The 16,988-nt window shown below is 43.0% G+C and overlaps 1 protein-coding gene across 1 annotated transcript in view; it reads right to left on the bottom strand.

Moving 5' to 3' along the window:
• Positions 1-3,078: 3,078 nt before the first annotated feature.
• The window catches only part of Stet (stem cell tumor), a 432,571-nt gene continuing 418,661 nt past the window's right edge, over positions 3,079-16,988 (bottom strand). The window contains exons 9-10 of the mRNA XM_076815164.1: positions 11,873-12,028; positions 3,079-11,261 (exon numbers count right to left, since the gene is read on the bottom strand). Coding sequence (XP_076671279.1) covers positions 11,020-11,261; positions 11,873-12,028 — 398 coding nt within the window. The 3' untranslated portion in view covers positions 3,079-11,019. The remainder of the gene's footprint in view (positions 11,262-11,872; positions 12,029-16,988) is intronic.

Raw genomic sequence — 16,988 nt, 5'->3', positions numbered from 1 at the left:
TTCCTATATTTCTGCTCGCTACTACAACTCCCTTCATCTCGAGATTCGCTCCCTTCCTACTACCATGCGTCTAATTCTAGATGGCAATAATCTTTTAAATCCTTTTCTTTCTTCTCTTCTTTTCGTAATTTTTATTATCTTGTTATGTTTGCGTTTGTGTATATGTTGCTGTATTTATTTGTTGTTTATAAGTAAGGTCAGGCATAGTAACAGCTTACTAGCTGCGCCTCGCCTTTTACTGGAGTAATAAAGACGTTTAATAATAATAATAATAATAATAATAATAGTAATAACTATTGAACTATATAATATCTGGAATGCGAACTGTGGGTATTAGGAGCCGCAGCGCGCTGTAATTTATCAGAAGAGAATTTACACAAATTATTACTTCTGAAACTCAACACCGATTTTATGCCCCACGTAGTTAATAAAATATATAATTATTACATATGTGTTTTTATTCATTAAAGCATATAAATTCTATAATTCATTGCATATCGTTCATAAATACAAATTATTCGTAATAATATTAATAAAAATTGATGACGGCCTAGAGTGACCAAAATAAAACTCCGGCAATATATATTGGTTATGCCGTAACCAAAAAAAATTCCCGCAATAGATATTGGTTATTCCGTAACTAAAAATATTCTCGTCAACGATAATGGTTATTCGTAACCAAATTATTACGAGAGTGTATACCTAAAAGAGTGTAATTAAAATGTTCAGTCACATAATGTGTCACCAGCGTATGAATATTTAAAGTATTCTTAAGGACATAGGGACATAAGGCACATACTTTAAGTTCTGAATGAGATTAAGTTTTTTCTTATCTGTGACGTATGCCCGGAGAGTGGGAGAACCGGCGCCGGCGCAGCGGGAACATCGCATTCGCAACTTCGTTGCACTTACGAGAGAACCGAGGACGCGTTTGCAACTTTGGTTGCATACCCGAGGGGAACCGAAGATTGGATCACAGACGAGGTTTAGGAGGGTTTCATGTACAGGGAGATCGATGGAACTTTGATTCCATCTATCTCTCCACGGGTCTCCAAACGCAGCAACCTCCTCGTGGTGAGATCTGGTAATCGGTGAGAACCGAGCCGATGGCTGCGATTGTTAAATATTCTAGTCGGATAAGATTTTCTTTAACTTGCAATACTATGATAGAATGTAAGAATAAAATATGGAACTTGAAATGTTATTCGATTGTTCCTACCGGACCCCAGAACACGAGTACAGTGGAAGGATAAGTGCAAGTTGGAATATTTCAGCGAGCTACTCGAACTGATGGGTTTTTGACAATTTTTAAAGTCCTCTCTGTTTCAGCATCTTATTGAAATATACCAAGTTACAATTTCTTTGCGAGGCATTCCACGTTACATCATGAAAGCATGTCTTCCACAAAAAATGTTGTTGTTTATATAAATTTGTTTTGCGTTAAATAAACCGGAATAGGACAGCAAGGTTAAAAGACGAATGTGATATCGTTTTATTTTCTTCCTCCGTTCTCTTCCGTTGAACGGAATTTGTTCATAAGACGATTTTTAAATTGTTACTCTAACAGAAACATTTGTAAATCGCGGGCTTTGACTCTCAAAACATAAACTAGTTTTACTCGTGCTTAATTCTAGTTCCTACCACGCGTAGCGTTACAATCTGTTTTCAGACTTCACCGGTAACGTTGCGTGCGACACTAAAATGGCAAGGGGGTCCCAGGACCCCCTAAACCGGCGACACAAAAATACATTGCTTGATAGGTCTATTCTATACCTCGTCTGTGCTAGAACAAAAATCAGTCGCGGTCGGTAACGACATTGAAATGGTAAAAAAAAATTTTGAATCGGGTTTGACCGGTTTTCGGAAGTATCGCCCAATTTTCATCGTATTTAATTTCAATTCTAACCGTTTGTAGGGTTGCGTTTGAATTCCACTCTGAATCGATAACGTTGGGCGTCGCATGCAACGTTATCAACTCAGAACAGGAATTCGATCTCAACCGTAAGAGCGGTTATAATTGAAACTAAATATGGTGGAAATTGCTACGAAAAACGCAAATGGAAAACAATCTGGATACATACTGCGAATTACGTAGTAAAAGTGATAAGTGAGCGCGGGAACCAAGCCAATTTACACTGTGAACGCATCGTCATTGTTTTTGGTATAGTAAGTTTACCGACTTCGGCGATTGTGTTGCATTAGTTCCCAGAATCGCCGTTCGTAAATATTTTGTAGTGATCCTCTAGCTAGGCAGTGATCAAAACAACGTGTATCATCGCTGATTGGTTGCCGCGATTTGGAGCAGTAGCGGAAGTAGACAGAGAAAGAAACTGTAAAAAAGAAAGAGACAGAAATACTGATACAAAGAGGCAGAAATACTGACAGAAAGAGAGAGAGAAATACTGATAGAAAGAGATAGATAAACGTTTAGGTTATGTTATTTCCGGTTTTGCTCCAAAATGGCTGCGGTTATCCCGATCACTCCCTGGAAGATCACTATCCGTTTTTTCACGAAGTCGCTATTTCAGTTTACGTGACACGAACTCACATAATATGTTAATTTCGCTGATTGTTATCTATTTAGAAATCCGTACCAGAGTGGACCAGGTGCATTTAATGGAAAATTCTCAAGCTTGTCAAAAAAAAGTATCGATCACAGGTAATTATTTTCCATTTCTACAATTAAAGCCATACTTCTCCGTAATTTATCATCGCGTGAAAAGAACAAAATTAAATATATATATAGATATACCATCAACTATGTTCCACGTTTATATTTATTTAAATATTACATTTGTATCGAACAATCTGCGTGCGGTATAACTTAAAAATTGCTTCGGCATTCTTCATTTAAAATCGCTTCAAGTAATTAGCAGATATCGAAACGAATTCAGCAAGCGTTACAGAGCATTCCTTTAAAAATAAGTGTTTAATAACGAAATACGATTTACCTACGTTCGACACACTTACCGTAGCGATATTCGCAGTCCAATATCCCGTTTCGACGTTTCGTATCCCTCCTAGTCAATGCGCTCATAAGAAGTATAAATCGATCGGGTATAAAGACAGTTAGGCCGCTGATTCTTCACAAAAATTTTATTTTCGCACATTTCTCGCGTTCCTTTTACAACCCTTCCTACGTTTTATACAATTTACAAAAAGACCCTTCGTCTGTCACGTATGACGAATCGTGCGTGTTCCAACAAATTAGACGCATACCCCTTAATGGAAATTATTCAATGAACGAATGTAATGAGAGAACTAATCAACAAAGAAGCTCGACGAAGAACGACAGTGGCGTAGGTCGATGAACGATGACGATACAATAAGAATAATTTATTTGCGTAGGTAGATAATAATAAGTAACAACTACGGGCAACGATAATATCACTAATCGCTTGGAAAGAAACGGTTCCCGTTTCCCTTGCTCTCGTTCATTCTCCTCCGTTTACTAGCTCCGCCTCTTTGGCTTGTGAACATTTATGACTGACGGTGAATAGTATAAATAAATAAATAACTAGAGAAAGATATCCATCGAATTTACCAAATCAACTTCTTATTTTTATCTCGGCGAATCCATCCCCGAGAATCCCCATTTAATTTCCCTTCGCCGGAAGCACACTGGTGTTCCGTCTATTCGCATTTCTTCGGAGGGAGAGATTCGCTTAATCTGTCTTTTCTCTCGCAAGGGGAGTGCGCGAGGTTTAGCTGACTGATTCGGCGAAAGTCCCGCGCGCAGTTCGTTCGCACCGTGGATAACACGTTAAAAGCACAGAACGCACTACTACAAACATCCTAAAGCCAGCCAAAAAATTCCCACTTTCCCAGATCCTGTATATAAATGTGTACGCAAGAACGATGCCGATTTATCTAATCACAGGAATAACGGACAGTACTTAGAATTACTACATGGATCATAATCGCCGGTGCGATTCAGTTACCCTTTGCATTTATCGGGGGTCTGGAAAAGGCGACACTCTCAACACTATTTTCCTGCCAAATCTCCCAGCAGTGCGTTCTATTCCTTCGCTATGTTACATCGTACACGCCGTTTGCCACCTGCACGCGTCGTTTCAACAGAATCGGTCACTCGAACCACGGTGCACTCGGCTTGTTAATTAAAAAAAATTACGACTACGTTACGGTCGATTTAAACCCGCGAGGAACCTGCCCTGGCCTGAGTAGATGAATGGAAAAAATGTGGTCCAGTCGTGAACTCGATCAATCCCCGCATTAAGCTACTAAATTCAAGGAAACATCCCTCCCACGCTGCTAGCAGCCAAGCGAGCCGGATACTTGCTCGTCGATCGACTTGCTGGTAGCTATGAAAATTTTCGAGCGAACAACAAAAATTCCTATTAAAAGATCCCTGCGGTGGAAGTACATCCCGATCTCAATCGCCCTCGAAACAATCGTTCGTGTCGTTCACCCTTACGAGCAACGATGGACACTTGCTAATCGGTCCCGCGAGTCTGAAACTCCCTCCACATCGTGACGTCGAAACGCGTCGTGGACATCGGCTTTTGCGCTCTGAATTTTTCATACCAAGTGGAAAGGAATACACCGGGGAAACGCTCTTAAGCTGGCACATTTGTACGTTTCCATGCGAAGCTGTGCCGCCAATGTCCACGCCACTGTAACGACGTCACGAGGCATCAACTTTCGTTGGTCAATAATTAAACATCGATCGGTGATCGATCATCGCATTGGCGTCTTAATACCTCTATACGACCGAGAACATAAAGGACCCCGCATCTCCCAGACGTTCCATTAAAATTTCGTTGAAAACAGCGTTAGAAAAATAGTGAACGTCGCTCGCAGAAGGTACAATCGATTCGTTGTTCGCCGGACCATCGTTTTAAAAGTCGACCGTGAAATTCGAATTCCGACGCCCCCGTTTAATTTCTACAAGGAGCGGCGCGCCGTTGCTCCTCCAACCCTTTCCCTTTCTCGATTGCAAGCTTGACGGGCGCGCCCTCGCCGCGAGGGGCGCGTTCGTAGTGTGTCGAGACACGTCGATTAAAAAACATAAATAGAAAGAAATGCCCCGGACGATCGTAGGAATCGGGAAAGAAAGAGTAGCCGTGTCTCGGCGCGTAGCGCTGATAAAAAAATTGCGAGCTACGCGGCTCGAAGTCGCTCGAGTGTCCGGAACGGAAGGGAACTGGAACGTAGCCGCCGTTGCGCGGCTCTGCACCCCCGGCACAGTGTCTGTGCTGATAATTCCGGCGCTTTAAACGAATCTCTGCTCTGTCCGAGCGTCGATGATTAAGCGAGAAATAAATAAAAGGCGGGAAGGAAGTATGTACATCTGTCGAGGCCGCGGTTCTCCTCAGTCGCAGAGATGAATTGGAAAAGGAAATGATACGTATGCGTCGGCGACACTCGAGCTCCTTCGACGCGGACGAGGATCCACATTATTTAATCTATAAATAATTTAACGAATAACTTATTAGCGACTTACAATAAACCCTTCGTCGGCTCTATTAAATTATGCTTCTAGATTAACTTTGCTACACCGTAACTTTTACTCTGCTCCCGCGGTAACGATAAGTGGGCACGCTTCTCATAAATAAATTAACACGAGATGAGCTGCGGAGGACTAACAATACGATCACGCGCACAGTAGACACGGTTTAAATTCGAAGAAGCGCTTACTGGGCTGTGATTTCCGATTGGGAGGCTTAGCGATTCGGTTTCTTTTGGGCAGTCTGTCGAACGGCGTGTTCTCTCTTCCTTTTTGGCAGATCTTTTGGTCGGCAGTCTGCGGACAGTCGAGGATTGGCAGCCAGAAACTTCGTCATTCTCATCTGGTTCGCCCTCGTCACTGGCTTTCTAGGTGTGCCGAGCAATAGTGAAGTTGGGTGGCTTGGTTACTGAACTCTGTTCGAATAGGAGCACCGGAGGTCTCACTATTGCTCGATACACCTGTAGCGTATAGTCTCTACGTTCCTATCGAGCTGAGTCAACGTCGACAGTTCAACCGTGTTTTTTTATTCCGGGAACAGCTAGTTTTTCACCTTCCCACGTACCAGAAAAGTAGATTGTTTAGTAATTACCAGTAATTTCGTTCCAATTAGTTACGATTAATCTCGAGATGAACTATATACTAGCAGGCAGTTTCAACACCCGTTACCATCGAATTATTCGATCCAAGGCTAAGGCGCGAACAATTCCCCGTAGCACGAATTACCATCGCGACGATTTAATCGCAATTTACACGTAACTGTCTGCTTTAATGCCGCGGCTGTGACGCGCGATCACAAATCGAAGCGAACACTTTTCGCTCGACGCACTCGACTCAAAAGGCCGCTATCATTCGCTAAAGAAGGACGCAAAAGGGAAACAAAAGGGGATGCGCCATTTAATTAAATGGACCAGTTAATTGGTTGCTTTGCGGGTATTCATACGATTTGGACTAATGCGTTATTTTCGGCAACAGAACGAAAACCCCCCGCAAATCAACGTTTTGGACTTTGACAGGCCGTTTGGAATAATTGGAAATCGCGAATTTGGAATCTTTAGGTTGCAACTATAAGCATAGCGCATAAAGACGTTTTAGTCCAGCAACCATGGTGAATATGAATAAATGTCGATTTCTGCCGTTACTCTGATCAATTTTATGCAGTTGATCACAAATGTGCGCCAGATGTAACAGAAGGGAAAACACGGTTGAGATATGGTCGACGATGATTATCGTTTTGACTGTAGATTTAGTGGCTGGACGCGACAGGCAGAGCCAGGAGAATGTCGAAAGTTACTTGCAACCGTAATGTAGCCGGAAGCTGCCTCGAGTAGCAACTATTCGGCGGCGCGCGCTCGATTCTTTGGAACGTGTCAGAGATTTTCAAGACGATAGACCGAATCGATCTGTTATTCTCGAGCGAACTTTGCGAGCCGCTACTCGCTTCTTAAAACGAAAAAATAAAAAAACAACTGTTCTTCGGCAATGTCTTAATGTTTTAGCTGCCCCTTGCCGCTACTAATTGACTAGCATCGTTAATCACTCTCGGTTTGAACACGCTCGCCATTTCGCCTTTGACTCTCTTTGGTGAAAATTTCCTTTCCCTCGTAACCTCATTCCTTTTATCCCTAAGTTGAGCGCGCGGCGCTGCTCCTGTCCCGCGGAATTCGAAAATACGTTTATCCATCGCGAACCGACGAAAACTTTGCGCCCACGGGAAACAGCGAACGAGATGTCTATTCTTCCAAGCCACCCCATTAGATGTTTTGTTGACTGTAGAATATAATGCGGATGCATGGCAAACGGAAGGAGCTTAAAAGAATCCGTGATCGGTAACTGACCACGCAATTGAGAGCAAAACAGTCGACAATGGTAGCTAAAAGAAGGTTTCGAATATTACGCATGTGTATAAGTAATTAATACCGAGGCTTCACTCGGTATATCGGCATTACTGAAATAAATATGAACGCAGTTCCTACTACTCAAATTATAGCACATTTGCTTTCGCTTGCTTCTTAAACTTTCTTTCAACCACCACTGTAGATTCAATCAGAAACCAAGTGATAAAGACAATATGCAAATGCAAATTCTGGGACCTTCGGCTCGGAATAAATTGCAACGTGACAATCGATATCGAAGACTGCTTTTCCCCAGGGCGCGAAGGGTCGGTCCATATGCAAATCGAGAGGAAAGAAACAGAAGACGGAATCGCCGAGCGGAGTAGACTACAGGAAATCGAGCTCGCGAAATCGCCGACGGCACGCTTTGTCGAAGGGAAGATGATGAATAAATAGAAATAAGCTTTACACTGGCGTCGCTGGAGGTAACGGCGACAAAGAATAAGGGTCGCAAATAAATTAAGAAATATCGGGAGAAACATGGCGCGCGCGTCTAGTCCAGGCGGCAGTGCCGGCCACCGGCTCGTCCCACCGAAACGCAACCACTCTGCAAGCATACCGAAAGGCTCCCGCGCGGGACGCGACACAAATGATAATCAGGGGTTCCGAATCAACGTGTCCCGCGGGAAGGATCGCGTACCTCGGAAACTGAACGATAACTCGCACGGGCGTCTTCGTTCTCGCCTTCGACGTTCCTTACAACTGTCTACTACGCACCGGGCTGGGTGCAGACGGGTGTAACGCAACATGCGACGCAAAGTGTAACGCAAGAGGAATTCTGCGGACGGGCGGTCCCACGTAACCACGTTCAGGCGTCCTAATCGCCTTACCTGACACGTTCCGTCGCACATTGGCCTTGCACTGCCATCGTAGCCGACGCTTCAGATTTCGGGGACTCGTACGAATCGGCTCCCGTCGGTCCGAGGCGTCGATACGGTTTCGCGGGTGAAGGAAGGCCATGCAAATCCGCGAAATGTCTCGTTGAAAATAATCTGCTTCTTCCTTCACGCACGACAATCTCTCGCAATTATCCGACTAGATCGCGTGGGCTGTCCCACGAGCTTGTTACCTTGGCGTTCACCTGATATTCCGTTATACGCTGCTCGCTGTTCGTCGCTCAATCATTCACACACTCGCATGCTCGCGCGCGCATACACACATACAGACACACGCGCGCGTCCGTTATCTCAACTATGTACAGTATTATTTACAGGTTAAGTGGTATACGAGTTAAGCGCGGGCCTGTAACCGCCGTCGAGAATATCCGCGATGGTAAGCGCGAGTGATCCGTGCTAATAACGGGAGACGATCGTTGGATCGGTTCAGTTTGCCCGCGAGAGTATCTCGTGCGACGAATGCCGCGTCTTGCGCTGATTACGCAAATGCCCTGAAGATTCCTGAAGGCAGCGCGCAGAATCGTACCTGCGTGTAAACTCTATGCCTCCTCGACGTTGCGTTCCGAATCGTTCCTCGTCTCCAATAATCGTTACCTAATCGTCCGGTCATCCTAATCCATAAGTGGACCGCGCAGTAAAGAGGTCTCCATCGCGCATACGCAAAAGTGGGCAAGCTGTCGGGCACGGTGTCTCCTTCCCATAGCGCAAACTCCGCGCAAAGTAGAATAGATTGACTGTATTCCAGGCTTGCTAAACGACTCTTCTAGTTCCCCGTCGTCTGCGTGCTCATTAGAGACCTCGCTATTGCTTGGTACACCTATATACTTCTAGCGACATCGACCAGAGGCATTTGCAGTCGCATTTACAAGCACAATGAGATGTTGCTCTTTGAACGAGCGGAATGAACCGCGGTGACGAGTGGAGTGTTTCTTTGTCCAATTGCTGACGACTGTCTGCCTCGCCGGGTTGCCTCCAGGAACTAATCATCCACGCGACGAAATCTTCTGTCGATGTTCCTTCTCGTCGGAGCGCCTCGCGGCTAGAGGCGATCGATACCCTCACGCAATTTTCTGTTCCCTTGTATCTACATACTTTGAGTTCCCGATGCTGGAAAGGAGCACCGAAACGTCTTGCCTCTATCGCCGTTTTCCCTCGTCCGCCCAGCTTTGAGAAGTCGAGTCCAAAACAGGAGAAAGGACTTCGCTCCATACGATTCTTTGGTTTCTTTGAGCCACCGGAGCGGCCGATGAACGAGGAAATGCGCCGCAAAGAAGAACCGTATCTCTTCCTTCTCTTGACTGATTCCTCTCGTAATAGAAAGACCTTTCTTTCCCGCCTCCCTTCGCTCTACCTTCGCCAAGGGCCGCCGCGACTCCTCGCAATTCCGCAGCGTCGCGTCGCCATTCCTGCCTCGAAAGACTTCGGGTCCCGAAAACGGATTCCCAGAGGTATCTCGAATCTTTGGTTTCTCACCGGGGGAATAGACAAAATGGTAACGCTCGAGGGAAAGGAACCCCTCCCTGCGTTTTGAATTCTCGCGGTCCAGTTCTGTGCCGTCTTGCTTCTCTGTTTTCCGCTCTTTGGCGGGCTCCTATTTCAAGTTCATCCCTCGGTTTGCTCTTTCGAAACGGGAGAAGATTACGTGATCTCGACCGTCGTGCAAGGAACACGAAAGCAACTTTTTATATTGTTAGCGTTCGTTTCTCAGTTTCTATTAGTTGCTTATCTTTACGATCTTAATTGATACTCCTTCGCCAAGTTCCAGCGTCGCCGGAATTCTTGCTGTTTCTACTTAATCGATTGTTAGCTCAAAGGTGCAACTGCAGTGAAATTTGTAGAGACTTTTTTTTAATAATCCTTCCTCTTTTGCCCTTGCTTTCGTTTTTAATCGAAATGTTATTAACTTTATTCTTCAGCGATGAAAGAGTGTTACATTTTAAACTCTGATAGAGTTGCTTTAGTAATAGTAACTTGTTAAGTGACAAACAGCTGATCCCTTGCACGATCAGTTTTACATTCATTAGGGTCAACTGAAACGCTTCCTCTTTTTTCCAATTAATATTCCCAATCTTGTTCCTTTTTTAAATTTTCCTCTTTCTCTCAAAAATCGTCTGAAATTACATCCCGCGTTGCAAACGAATTTCTTCCTGTTTAGTTTCCCTCCTTTCTTTCTACCCTGCGTCATCAAGTTTCGCGCGCCTGGGTGTTCAAAGTGTCTGTTAAGCCAATACTCCTTCTAAAAAAGAAAAACAATCAGCGCTCTTTGTACTCTCTCTAATAGGAATAAGAAACTTGCATTATTTCCTTCATTGTCTTGCGCAAATTCCATCGTTCAATGATCCCGATGCATCAAAAAGCTACAAGCCAACTTCCTCCCCTCGAGAAAAAGATTTCGCCCCGTGTCTCTTTACCCCTCGCGCATTCTCTACGCGGATACAAGGCCGAGCGGAACAGCTTATCGGTTCGTCGTGAAATCATCCCACTCCGAGAACCATAGCTTCCATCCATTTCATCCCTCGCGCTCAATTTTCCAGGAACCCCTCCAAAAGAGACCAAACGCACCTCTAACGATCGTTTTACATCTGTTTCGCGAAACATTCACCGGGATTCGCCCTCAAAATCGTTCCCTTCCCTTCTCCTCTTCCGGCGCTGCACGCTCCTTTCCCATCCAATTCTTCTTCTTTCGTTTCTTTTTCGTTGAGTGCTGTTCAGCTTCGCGTTACGTGGTTCGCGGTTGCCCGTACGCGAAGCTGACCTCGCGTCATGGATAGTCCGGGTGCATCAGGTTGTACATGATCGCAAAGATGGTGCAGGCCGCGTAGACGCCGAGCGCCACCCACCAGAGCAGCTGCTCGTGGAGCCTCTGCTCGAAGTTCTTGAGCACCAGCAGCCCGATCGTCAGGCCCGCCAATGCGCCAGTCAGATGCGCAACGTACGAGACCGGTGGGCCCATCTGCTCGGCCGCGTACCTGTCGTAGATCGCGAACCCCACGTCGGCGCTGGCTGAAAATTGAACGGTTCCTATGTTAGATCGTGATCGCCGCGCCAGTAATAAGGAGATTTTATTTAAATTCATTTTGATGGAACTTTGTGAAATATTTATATGGACAGTTGATAGTTTGAGTTATGAGTTAAAAGATAAATGTATGTTACACTGGGGTGAGTGGCCCTTATTTATATGTCGATTTTTTTTCGTATTTCTTCGCTCTCATCCCCTAATATGGTCCCATTTCATAAAAAATAGTCACTGAAAAAGGTTATTGCAATCGGACAACAGGAAAGGGTGCCCATCAGGCCTTAAAGTTTAGAATTCATCAATATTTTGGATTTAAAGAATTTTTAAAAAATGGTAAGCCCTATCGAAATTTTGTTCAAATAATACTAAAAGAGCATTTAATTTTCTACAATTAATGTATAAGGTTTGTTGGAACCTACTTAGTACTAACAAGGGAAGATCCCGAACCCGAAAATTAAAAAAATTCTGAAACTTTGTTAGTATATATATAATCAGGAGGAAATTCCCTACATATTCACAAAGGTTCGGAATTTTTTGAATTTCCGGGTTCGGAATCTTCCCTTGTAAGTTTAGTTAAAAACTGTCTTTAAATTCTTACCAATTACGAAGATGCCTATTAACCGAACTATGCCGAACTCCATGTTGTTGTAATTCAAGAGAACGTTGGCCAGATGAGCAGCGAGAAGAGCGTAAACGCCCCCGCTGGCGCCAACGAGGTACACGTCCGTGTCGAACACCGATGTACCCAGAGAACCTGTAAATAAAAAAAAAAACACCTCATTGTACTTTGTATTTTAAACTTATTTGCCTCGCGGTAATACCATCCGGAGTTCAGAACTGGCACCCCCCGAATCATCAAATCGGTGGTAACTCTTTACTTGCAGTGGGAAGTCGGGAATATTGTCTCATGGCAGGGCTTTTTACGAATGGGCTTTCATTTTCTATACTTCCACTTATCGTGAACTGAAACGTATGAATATTTTGTATAAATAATACCGCTTTTGCATCTATAGATGGTACAAATCTAAATAACTACGTCGAAAGTGAAATAGGATTGAAATTAGATTTACAGACTTAATAGTGCCAATTGTATTTGCAGTTACTTATCTTTGGTATCCTTCTTTTGATTACTAGCACAAAGCATCAGTGAATTAGCTCGTATTCAGGGATTCGTAAAAAAAGTATGTCTTATTGTGAGGACGGATCGCTATTTGGATGTTGAGGTGGACGAGGGGCCGATGGGTAATATATAAAATCTGAGGATATAAATTTCAATATTACTTAATATTATTCCTCATACTACTGGACGTTGTTTTTAATATTTCTAATATAATTACTTAATAAGAAATTTCTTTGAACGCTCCTTTTCGAATGCCAAAGCGCCCTGTTGGGGGCCATTCTTAAATTACGTAAGGATAATTGTGGCGATTTTTTACACCCTCCTCTCCCGGTATAAAAATTCGTAGGATTTTATATTCCAACCATCTCCCCCATTCTTCCTTACGTAATATCTTTTACATTGCATTTTTTCGGTTATAAAATTTTTCTAAAGATTTGTATAATTCATTTAATTCGTTTTTGGACTAGTCATATTGAAAAGTAGGTTAAAAAAATATTACTTAAGACGATACCTGACACCCTCTCCCTCGTGCAAGAAAGAGTAAGAAATTCGCGACGCCCTCCCGCCCTAAAAAGCCTGACGTAATTTAAGAACGACCCCTTGTATTGTTATTATTGTGCATACATATTTCGCGCATTTTCGGTTAGGTTTGATAACGCTCTGAATGCTTTATAGGGAGAGGGTGCTACCATAAACAAGTACACTGTAGCATAGAGTTTCCTCGAGTTGGAAATCGGATACCAACGTGTTTCTGCACTAGGAAGGATACGCGTTAGTTTAGAATCAAACTGACCATTATCTGGAAATTAATCGACGAACTGTACCAGCTACTCGGCGAACCTGACACTGATGGGAGAAAAAGTTAGAACAAGTACAAAATTCAGGTCTGGAGACTCTAGTCTTACGCAACAACAGGTCGTTTATATTGATTACCCAATTTAATTAAGCTTCGCGACTACAGTGGCCCCCCAAGCAAAAAGAGAAACAAGGATAAAGGAACGGAGTTGTATCAAGCGCCTGAAAGACGGAGCGAGACAAAGTATCAATGCGTCGCGCGTCGTCTGTCTCGCCCCCTCCAACCCCTCAAAAATAAAATCATGAGTGTACCACTGCACGACTATCTATTAACAATCCGATAAAAGTGTAAATAGAAATTGCGAATCATGTAAAAAATTCAGTTGCCTAAATGATTAATTATACAAGAGCAGCTTAAGCAATTTATCATCGAGAAAATACACAAAAATGTGATGCAACTCTATCCATCGAAATGTTACAAAGAAGATATATCAGTTGCCTACAAAGATGGTGGATTTGGAGTGAGACGTAAAAGTAAGACGCAAGAAGTTCGAACAACCAACGGACTCAATTTGCAGCCTGGGATTATGAAATTTATTTAAATCCTCGTCGGTGCCTGCAGCTCCTGCGCGGGTCAAAGAAAGGCCAGAAAGGGGGGAAAGGAAAAAATGAGGAAGGAAATAGAAATGGGTCGAGTGAAGTCGCGTCGACGCAAAGATGCGAGGCTTAATGTCCTTGCGACCCGTTCCTACCCTCCTCCGCGCGAACTTGGGTATAGCAGTGTGTTCGGTTATTTTGCTGGCACGCGGAGGAAAATGGAGTCTTCTGTCACCAGGGTCAGCAGATATTGCCTAGCAATTTTCTTCAAAAAGCTGTGGTAGTGCCAAAGTATCGTGATTCAGACGATATTAGTCTGCTTTTTATGACGCACATTTTAAATATAAAATTACATGGGGTTTTGAATAAAATCACGTGCAAATTTGAACTTGCTAGTTTACTAAACCTTGAATGCGTTTCTCTCAGAATGATATTCATTAAAGTCGTGACCACGATATGTTGAAAATTTTTAAGATTTCAAGGAACCCGGAAATTCAAAAAAATTATTTTCAGATCTTTGGATAACACAATATAAATGTTTGAAGCAACTCGAAAATCTAGATTAATTCTTTGCGATCGTTCTAACCTCACATGAACATAAACATTTGCGAGTCTATACGCGGTTTGTATTAAAACATTTAACAGTAAAATTGGTGGCAATTGATACTCATATTAGTTCTTCAATTGACATCTGCATTTATTTTGTCGAAATGAAAAATTTATTTTTGTGGTTTTGGCCATAAAATCGCGAAATTTTCCCACTGTGAATTGTCGCGGCATTGCTATATAATTCATACCGTATTCTCATAAGTATATTAACGTCAATTTCATAAGTAGGTACGTGTATCATGTATTAAGTAATTAATTGACACACGAAGCTTCATTTTAACAAGTCGTGTATCTTTACAGAGAAAATCTTGAAGATCGTCCAATTTCAGGAACAGAGACACGAAACTACCCCCTCGGTATGAAATATATACCTACACCAGTTACATTCAATTATCAACAAAATTTCATCCCGTTAGTAAATTCCGTCGAGATCACCACTGATCACTTTCATTTTCGCATTCAGGAGACATTACTGCTAAACGACCCTCCCTTTTTCTTCTCTATCTTTTTCGCAATAATAGTTCTTGCAACTAGAACGCGTGCAACAGGTGCAGCGAATCAAGTACGAACGCTGCAACCAATAGCAAAAAAAAGTCTCTGAAGAGCACAGGTACCAGCATCGTCCTACGGGGACTGTGCACACACACGTGCATGCAACGCAGATTTTAATACTGGTGCCCTAGTTAATCCTTTAGCTGTGGCGCGCTTTAAATGGAAATCGGCCACTGCGCGCTTCTTCACTGGTTCACGTTGACAGTTACGATAAGAACCGAAAGGCAAGAAAGCATAAAGGACGGTTGATATAATTTGCATAATTTACTTATTCTCTCCGTCTTGTCTTAGTCCATGCACACGTACCTTTTACTTTACTCTACTTTTTGTTATTCACATGTTTAGCTTTAAGTCTCAAGATTACTTTTACTGGAGTTTATTCTTAACATTTGTTACGTTTGTTCGTTGTTGTCTCTATTTTAGTTTTGTTTGCAGCACACCTGCAGCTTCGCCTTTACTGTTATTGTATACTCAGCTGTAAACTCTAGTCTCTTCTTTCTTGAGTAATAAAGGCGATTAAAAATAATTAAAAACAATATTGAGAACAATATGCACAGTGATAAATGAACTAGTGATAAAGTGATTTAGTATCAAAGTGATTTATTTTTACCTAAAGGTACCGAAGTATTTCCAAATGGGATTATGTAGAAGATTTCTTAAAGTTTTGGAAATATAGCTGGCGAACATGTTCTCTTCGGTTAACGCGATTTTACTTACCCTACAAAAAGGGAATTGTTCAATACAGTATCACGGAGGGTGTGCCATTAAAATCGATTCATTTAAATAGTTTCGAAACTATTGATGGTATGGAAAAATGTTTCAGATAAAAGTTGAATGGTTTCGATGGACATAACCCGATGCTTTTTTTTAGGGTTGAATGTGTGTGGGAGATATGAGGGACCCTGGTTAACCCTTTCGCTGCGTATTTAAGTTTTCAGACGATTCTTGAAAAGTGTCTGTTTTCGACGAATAAAAAATTGCTGAGTATCACAGTACAAGAGAATACATTTCTTAATGCGCGGACTAAATTCGAAATCCGCAGCGAAAGGGTTAAGAGATCGCGTCCAGTCCCGACCACGGCGTGCACTTAACCGGGAAACAGTTTATCTCTCTAAAGGTCTGGGCCAGTACAGAACGAACCAGTAGCGCAATCAGTGTTTAATTTTAGGGGGAGGCAAGTTGAACGGATAAGAATACTTCCAATGCAAATTCGATGAAATTCATTAGGTGATTATAAAAATTTATTTAAAATTATTAAAATTATTATTTAATTATTTTCTTTTCTTCTTACAAAGCCCCTTTTTTGGGTGTGCCAGGGCTCTTTGGCCACCCCTCTGGATGCGCCACTGTAGCGAACAACCTTTTCGATTAATGGAGCACGCGAGAGAGAGGTGCCTAAGTAAACGCATCAAAAGTGTTTGTCATTTGTCTGCCGGTACACGAAAGAAGAAAATTCCATTATACACAGATCCGTGCACCTGCGAGGTAGGGAAGTCCTTAGAATTTCCTTACGCGTGCCCCCCTCCGCCGATTCCCCTGTATAGAAAAGCGTGCCGAGAATCGAGGCGCGATAGAAATGGAGATGGGACAGGGAGAAATATATAGAGGAACGGGGGAGCGAATAAAGCGGGAAAGGGAGTCGCAAAAGATAGGCGATGCATTCCGTATTGCTCGGGACGAGAAAATAGAGCGCGCATTTAGAAGGCGAGTGCAAGGCACGTCGATGCATTCGTAAAGAGGGACACGAAGGTAATGGAACGGCTGGCGGGGAGGAAGGCAGGAGCAGAACGAGCACGAGGACGAGCACCAAGATAAAGCTGGGGACAAAGACGAACGCGATATTTTAAGGTCGAATAAAAATTACACGAGAACGTATCTAATTAAGGTTCAAAGCGATTTTACACGTGCGAAGGGGTCATTTCAAATTTCGATTCCGCTGCGTCACCACCGGAGCACTCATTTCGATTCTCTCCGAAATCGAAAGGAAATAACAGCGACGGAAATGTCGAACTTGAAAGTTCGCGATTGAGGACAGCTTTGG

This window comes from Andrena cerasifolii, chromosome 6, assembly GCF_050908995.1.
Source record: "Andrena cerasifolii isolate SP2316 chromosome 6, iyAndCera1_principal, whole genome shotgun sequence".
Classification (NCBI taxonomy): domain Eukaryota; kingdom Metazoa; phylum Arthropoda; class Insecta; order Hymenoptera; family Andrenidae; genus Andrena; species Andrena cerasifolii.
Note: the sequence above shows the minus strand (reverse complement) of the source record. Positions and strands in the feature narration are given on the sequence as shown.